The sequence below is a fragment of the Brachycentrus maculatus genome, unplaced genomic scaffold, assembly GCF_059751285.1.
Source record: "Brachycentrus maculatus isolate JH-2025_06_01 unplaced genomic scaffold, ASM5975128v1 h1tg000241l, whole genome shotgun sequence".
In the NCBI taxonomy this organism is placed as follows: domain Eukaryota; kingdom Metazoa; phylum Arthropoda; class Insecta; order Trichoptera; family Brachycentridae; genus Brachycentrus; species Brachycentrus maculatus.
The window spans coordinates 267354-275346 of record NW_028280992.1 but is presented as its reverse complement, the minus strand read 5'-3'; the positions used below and the strand labels follow the sequence as shown (position 1 = coordinate 275346).

The window sequence follows — 7993 nt, the reverse complement described above, 5'->3', positions numbered from 1 at the left end:
ATATTAGTGTTGGTACAAAAATTACATAAAACGTTCTCAATTATTTTTGACTTTTTTAGCACAATGTAGGTACTTCATATTTTTTTAGATCGAGTGATCACCTTATGAGTCCTCTGGGAAAATGAACGCACTCCGGCAAATCTGTTCTGTCAAAATAATTATTGACGTTTTAGCATTTTTTCCTCGAGTATTTTTGTCATTTACATTTATATAAATATTGGTATGAGGCTTACATATTTATAAATTTGATGTGGTTCTTTATTTATGATTGTACATAATATGCCTATTTGGTCTTCATTTCACAGCCTATAGTGTTATTATTTCTGTTATTCACTTTTTGTTTTTACCTTTTCCTCATTTCCTGATTCAATTTTTTCTCATTCATCATATGAAATTGTAGTTTGTTTAATTTTACCGACTTTTAATATTTGTATGTTAACCACACTACTGAATTAGTTTTTGCATGATATAAACCATTCCTAACCTGTTGTTTTTGTTGGTATGATAATTAATCAAAAAATAAATATTTTTATTGCAGTAACCGAGACACTTTGCAATGTCGTCTACAAGAATGAAGACAAGTATTTTAGATAAACCACTGAGCCGAGGTAAAGGTGAAGTGTCATTAAGTTGCTTTGCTCTTTTATTTTCTGAGATGGTTCAATACTGCCAAAACAGAGTCTACACTGTTCCAGAATTACAAAATAAGTAAGTTTTATTTAATGCAGAAGTTCGTTTCTTTGCTATCCATGAGAGTTTGATTTTGTCAAAATATTATATATGGTGAGACTAAAAGCTGATGTAAATTTATGGGTTTGGTGCAATTAACCCTTACTGGTCCAATGTCGAATCTCATTCCACATCGATTTTTTGCTCTTAGGTCCCATGTCGGATTTCATTCGACATCATTAGTATTTTATTTATTGTTTCGGCATTAACTTTGTGGTAAGACATGTTACAATGATTAAAGAAAACACTTCGTTTTTTACCACTTGAGTTTTATTATAGACTACATGTTTCAGAAGTTAAACTTCCATCATTCAGGTCTGTATAGTAACTTAAATATAAAATATAAAATTGTTCTATAAATAAGGAGAGGGGAAAGTAAGGGGAAGGGGTTAGTCAAGGGACGGAGTTTGAAAACAAAGGAAAAATGGAAAGCAATGGTGAATAATTTTGAAACGGGTATAGTAGCGCGCTAATAGATAAAATGTTAAAAAATAAAATTAAAAATAATTTAACCAAAAAATAAATATATTCAGCTCCTAATAATGATTCAATCAAAAATAAATCTTGGCGAAAATTTTTATATACGGGTTCAATAACTAAAAATATTTCGAAAATCTTACCCTCCCATATCCAACCTGCATATTATACAAATAATAATACATAAAATCCTCGATAACTCAAAATCTAAAATTAATTTATTACAAAAAAGTGGTGTTTATGAAATTTCGTGTGGAGATTGTGATAAAAAATATATTGGCCAAACTGAGATTAGAATTAAAGAACATCATAGCGGTCTTGTTAGTAATTATTTTTCGGAATTTGCAAATCACATAATAGATACTAATCACTCATTTCACTCTCATAAATTAAAATTATTACACCTTGTTCCATATAAAGGCCAAATTATGAATTATCTTTAAAATTTAGAAATCCAAAAAAACCTGAATTCTAATAATAATTTATTAAATAATATATTGTTTCAAAATTCTTCACCATTGCTTTCCATTTTTCCTTTGTTTTCCAACTCCGTCCCTTGACTAACCCCTTCCCCTTACTTTCCCCTCTCCTTATTTAAAGAACAATTTTATATTTTATATTTAAGTTATTATACAGACCTGAATGATGGAAGTTTAACTTCTGAAACATGTAGTCTATAATAAAACTCAAGTGGTAAAAAACGAAGTGTTTTCTTTAATCATCATTAGTATTATTTATTGAAATTCCAAGCTTACATTTTTGTAACTCGTATCTATTACAACGGTATGTGGAGCAGAGGACAAAAGATTTCTCCAAGTGGAATGTAACTGTCTACCTAGATTTTTTTTTAATTTTGGGGTACCGGAAAGGGTTAAAGTTATTCATAATGAAACTGAACACTTTTACTTGTAATTACATAAAAAAAATATATAAAAGTATAACAGACACTCAATTTACTAGAGTGGATGGTAAATAAATTATCTGGTAAATTATTGTCCTAGTTAATCGTAGGTTATTGGAAAATGCGCAACATTTATAATTACTTTTCTGTATTCTGAAAAATTAGGTTATTTTCCAAAAAAAATGCTAAGTTGATGCACTCAATCACATGTTTGACTCCTAATTTTGTTGTTAAAATAAATATATTTTTTTAACGATAATCATACTTTTGCCATAATTTAAATAAATTTATACAAAACATCATAGAAATCCTGGTACCTCAACGTTTTTTCCTACAAAACATTACAAAATTTGAAATAGTAAGATATTTCGCCCCTAATTTGAAATAAAAGAAAAGAAAAAATCTAAAAAGTATTGTAAATACAAAAACAATTTTCTTCTTCTCCGTCTTATTCCTCATTGCTGAGGGTTGTGACCCTTGCAGAAGCAACGACTCTTCTTTAGTTATCCCTTGACTGTGCTACATGTAGCGCTCCAACCACCGAGGTGCCTGCTGCTGCCTTAATTTGTTCGGTCCATCATGTGGGGATCTTCCTCTCCCTCTCTTTCCCTCCAGGCTACCGATCACAACTAGTCGTTCCAGGCTATCCTCGTTGCCACGCGCAACGTGTCCAAAGAACTGGAGAATCTATTGGGTACAGATATTGGCCAGAGTCAAGCCATCCAAGCGTAGTTCCTGCCGAATGGACTCGTTGGTGCGTCTAGCTGTCCATGGAATTTGGAGCATGCGTTGTGGAAATATGTTAAAATTATGTTTTTTATCTTACCAATTTAAAAATTTATACTTATTTCATTAATTTCTACTGCTATTGTGTCAACAAAAAGTACAAATTTCTTTTGAAAGATCACTACGCGTAAATATGTGCATTTATAAAAATTACATTTTTGAATTTTAATTTTGACCCCTTTAAATTAAAATTAACAGCTTGTTCATCCTTTGACCTCTGAATTCTTCATCTTAAGATTTGTTATTAAATTCATCTTTTGATCGATAGATTGGCAGAGCTGGGGCAAGATGTCGGAAGCAGAGTCATCGATTTATATTTCACGAGAGAACGGAATGGAAAAAGGGAGATAAAATTACTAAACATGTTATTATTTATCAAATCGACATTGTGGAAGGTATGTATATATTTAGCCATTTAAATTATAACTATGACAACCTAATTGATTAATAAAAATGCTGATTTAGGATATTACAGGATGTATTTAAATTTAAATTCAAATTCAAATTTAGAAACTTATTATAATTTAACATTTGAATTTTACTGTTTTTAATCACTTTATGTTTGAACTGCAAGATTTAGTCTTATTTTTTTGTGTAATGGTTAGCGTGTTTAGATACCATGCCGGAGGTTGGGGTACGATTCCCAAGGGGGGGTGAAAATAAATAATCGTGATTTATACTGTAATATTTATTTAATATTACCCTGGACTGGTCCCTGAAGGGCAGGAGTGATTACTTTGCCTTCATGTAAAAAAAACGGTCAAGATAACACTGTGTCAATATGATGCAGTGTCCTATGCACCATTGGATGTGGATAAGGGTTAGAAGATTCTTAGTTTTTTAGCATAGATTTAAATTTATTTTTTTTTATAGAAAGGAAACTGGAATTTCGACAAATATGTTTTATTTCAGACACTGTTTGGAAAAGAAGCAGACAAGTTAGAACATGCCAATGATGACGAGAGAACTTATTACATCATTGAAAAAGATGCTCTGGTAAGTACCAATTCTGGTAATATAGTACACCGTCATTAATTTTATCACTTTGCTAGTTCAAACAGTCGTCCTTTAACGATTTGAAATGATTTTTTTTTCAAAAATTGAGGAATGTAAGCTAAATCCAATGCTTGATTTTGTAAATATGATATTTAACACTTTAATTGCCAACTAAGTTACTGCCATGGGCAAAGTGATCTTACCAGGTCGCAACCAGCACACTAAATTTGGCGAGCGTGCCTTTGCTGCTGTAGGACCGATGGTGTGGAATGCTCTTCCATCAGTATTTAGACAGTGAAAGTGAGATGATCTTTAGAAAAAACAAAAAAAAACATTGGTTTGCTAGATCATTTCCACTATCTTCTTTTCCCCAATTTATTCACAGTGAAACGCCCTTAAGGTAGTATTTTACGAAAAAGCGTTGTATAAATTATCCAAATTTATTATTATTATTATAAGTGTTATTGTGTTGTCCACTCCTTCACTGGGAACCGGCTACACAATATTGCATGCTGATCATGAATAAATATCTGTGGCATTGGTTACTATGTCATAGGGTTGTTTTAGATGAGACATTTGAGTTAACTAAGCATACTAAATGAATGTCAGTGCGAATTTTCCTTAAAGGAGTATCGACGTTAATGAACGTCGAAGTCCGTCTGTCAGTTAGTATGATGTAACTTGTATAGCAATATATTATTAGATTAAAACCAATATTTTTAGCTTTTCCACTTTATTTTTATTTGACCAGCGACCGGGTTTCGTCGTTACCGACATCATCAGACTGGTGGGAGGCTATACAAATTGTTATGTTATATATAAAAGAAGGCAGGAGTTGATAACCATGATTTGATGTAATTTTATTGAGAAATTAATTTAATTTGAGTGAATTTAAGTATTGCATGATAGTATTAAAATTGTTTTTATTTTATTTATTTTTTATTTTTTTTAATTTTTTTTTATAATTCCATCACGCAGTGTCCATTCCAGTGGGCAATTCCATCACGAAGTGTCAGTGGATAATATAAATCTATTGTATAGCAATGACATCTGTGGATATTTGTGTGTAATTTTGTCATAATTGAAAAATATTTAGAATAGGTGTTTTTAAAAAATATATATTTTAACATAATTACTATCTTCATAATACATACATACATCGATTTAATGAAAAAAAAACTTTTTTTCATGTAAAAAGAACCCACTTCCCAGAGAATGTCGGACATCAATTTTTGTACTCCCGGATAGGTTAATATTTCTAATTAATGATTTTATTTTAGGTTAATAAATATATAAGTGTACCGAAAGACAAAGGATCCCTAAACTGTGCCACATTTAATGCTGGAATAATCGAAGCTGTGCTGACTAAAAGTGGATTTGTAAGTTGTCAATGACTGCGTCGTTTGTATTACGATTTTGGTAATTCATCGAGATAAAATTAATTTCATTGCTTGTTGATTGCAGCCTGCCAAAGTTACCGCACACTGGCATCAAGGGACAACGTACATGGTGAAATTTGACGATACTGTCATAGCACGTGATAAAATGTTGGAGGACAGATAAAACCATACTCATTCTGCACACGGTCATCGGAAGGTCATGCTCGGTAGCCCAAAATGGTTACCGTTAAATTATGGAGGCGTTAATATTATGTAGAAAATTACTTCAAGAGGATTGCAAAATAGTATTTTTTTAAATAAATATTTATATTATCATAAACTCTTCTTTTACGAATGGTATATTTATGTATATATAAAAAAAAAGTACTAAAATTAGATTATTAACTACTTCTTCAAACCCCTTATCCACACCCGATGGTGCATAGGGCACTGCATCATATAAACGCAGTGTTATCTTGATCGCTAACACATGAAGGAAAGGTGCTAAGCCCTCCGCTTCAGGTACCAGTCCAGGTTAATATTGAGTAAATGTTTTAGAGTGAAAAAAATCACCTATGACTTATTTTATCACATATTAATTTGACTTCCCCTTTGGGAATCCAACCCAGGACCTCCAGTATGGTCTCCGAGCATGCTGACCATTACACTACGGAGGTTGACCTAACTTAACCACTGGTACTAATAAAAACCTATACAGTGGAACCTCTCATAATGAGTAATTCGCAGAGCAAAAGAAATCTTAAAAGAGATTACTTATTTGTCATACATTCACATTTTTACTAAGTTTTTTTTTTAAATATAATTTTTATTCCAAGTTTTTACACTCCTTAACAATTTATAAGTAATTTTATTTGAAAAAAACCTTTAAAAGAATAAAATAAAAAATTGAGTTTTATTTCGGCCTGGAACGCATTATCGTATTTTACATACATTTGCATGGGAAAAAATATTTCACTTAACGAGTAAGATGCTGGAACGAATTAAACTCATGAGAGATGCCTCTATATTAGAAAAAAAATTGTACTGACCGTAACTTTAAAAATAAAAATCACTGGTTTGAAATACGAATATGTTTATGAAATTTGATTCACAGTAGTCAAATTGTTTGTCCATTTTGAAAATCTAGTTTTATAAATGTATCATCCATAAGTATGATAGAGTTTATGATAAAAATAAATTTCAAGGAAAATACTGTGTCACGACGCCCTTTAACATAAAATGCTCATATTAAATTATGTAACAAAAATATTGTATGCTGTATTTTATTTCCCACATGTTTAGCTTATATTTGAATGCGTATTTTGTTCGACCATAGAATTTTAAAAAAACTTTTGAAAGTATCATTGAAACAATTATTATTTATTAAACTTCTTGTACATAATAAATGAACATTGGTGGTATTATTGCTAGGGAGCAACTAGTAATACCTTGCAAGGTTTGTACCAAATAAAGCTGTTCCAAATTAAAGCCATAATCGCAATAACAGATCTCATTCAGCGTTCGGCAACGTTAGAAACCGCACGTCATTTCATGCCCGATTTTTTTATAGAATATATATTGAATTTTTTTTTTATTTACTTGTTAAAACTGCTTACCTTTCAATAACTCTTTTCTTTTCAAAACCATATATTTATTTCAAAGAAAAACTTATTTTATCAATACGAAAACGATGTTATAAGAAAAAAATTCAATTACGTCAAATGTTACCTGGGTTTAAAGAAAGTTAAGTTGCTAATTAACGTATGTAGGGCCTTGATGGGCAGATAATACTTATACATAAGTGAATTTTTTTTCTTTCAAATAATGTGTTACAGTATGAAAGATCATACCATATATAATTACAATATTGTATGCAAATATGCAATATCGTACCAGTGGCGTGCCCAGGGTTTACCAGTAAGGCAAGCCCATTATTTTTCAGAATAAAATCTTCTTCTCCGTCTTATTCCTCATTGCTGAGGGTTGTGACCCTTGCAGAAGCAATGAATCTTCTCCAGTTATTCCTTGACTGCGCTGCACGTAGCGCACCAACCACTGAGGTGCCTGCTGCTGCCTTAATTTGATCGGTCCTTCGTGTGGGGATCTTCCTCATCCCCTCCAGGCTACCGATCACAACTAGTCGTTCCAGGCTATCCTCGTTGCCACGCAAGACGTGTCCAAAGAACTGGAGAATCCGTCGGATACAGATATTGGCCAGATTTAAGCCATCCAAGCGTAGCCAGAATAAAATAGCGACTATGTAATTTTTTCCACATGAATTTTATTTGACCAGCAATCGGGTTTCGTCGTAACCGACATCATCAGACTGGTGGTGTCAGTTATGACGAAACCCGGTTGCTGGTCAAATAAAATTCAAGTGGAAAAACTTACATAGTTGTTATTTTATTCTATAATATGTAGTTCAACCAAAAAATGTCAGTACAAAACTTTATTAAAAAAAAAAAAAAACATTACTTTTTACTTTCGTGAATCCATGATGTACCTATAAATTCTTCACTTCTAACCATTCCCAGTACAGAAAGCAATATAAAGATAAACAATGTATTGTAATGAGTGTAAAAAATGCATAGATGTAATTTTTGTACGGAATAGCCATCACATTGAAATAAAGAAAATGTTGACTACAGTAAAATACGTTTCTAATCCAACGAGTTTTGTATATCGACTGATTAAACTTCCTTTTATGTAATTTAACAGTTGTGAT

The 7993-nt window shown here is 31.5% G+C and overlaps 1 protein-coding gene across 1 annotated transcript; it reads left to right on the top strand.

The window, feature by feature from the left end:
• Nucleotides 1-143: 143 nt before the first annotated feature.
• On the top strand, nt 144-6537 carry Trs31 (trafficking protein particle complex subunit 31). The gene is made up of 7 exons (XM_088264972.1): nt 144-220; nt 539-708; nt 3162-3288; nt 3806-3889; nt 5170-5268; nt 5354-5985; nt 6300-6537. The coding sequence occupies exons 2-6, from the start codon at nt 557-559 to the stop codon at nt 5450-5452; spliced, it is 561 nt and encodes a 186-aa protein (XP_088121098.1). The 5' UTR covers nt 144-220; nt 539-556; the 3' UTR covers nt 5453-5985; nt 6300-6537.
• Nucleotides 6538-7993: the final 1456 nt, after the last annotated feature.

What these genes read in the sequence shown, in the direction of transcription:
- Trs31 (XM_088264972.1), top strand. Translation starts at nt 557, where the DNA reads ATGTCGTCTACAAGAATGAAGACAAGTATTTTAGATAAACCACTGAGC. An exon ending in TCATTGAAAAAGATGCTCTG is followed by an intron (nt 3,890 to 5,169) that starts GTAAGTACCAAT and finishes ATTTTATTTTAG; the next exon opens with GTTAATAAATATATAAGTGT. An exon ending in TGCTGACTAAAAGTGGATTT is followed by an intron (nt 5,269 to 5,353) that starts GTAAGTTGTCAA and finishes TGTTGATTGCAG; the next exon opens with CCTGCCAAAGTTACCGCACA.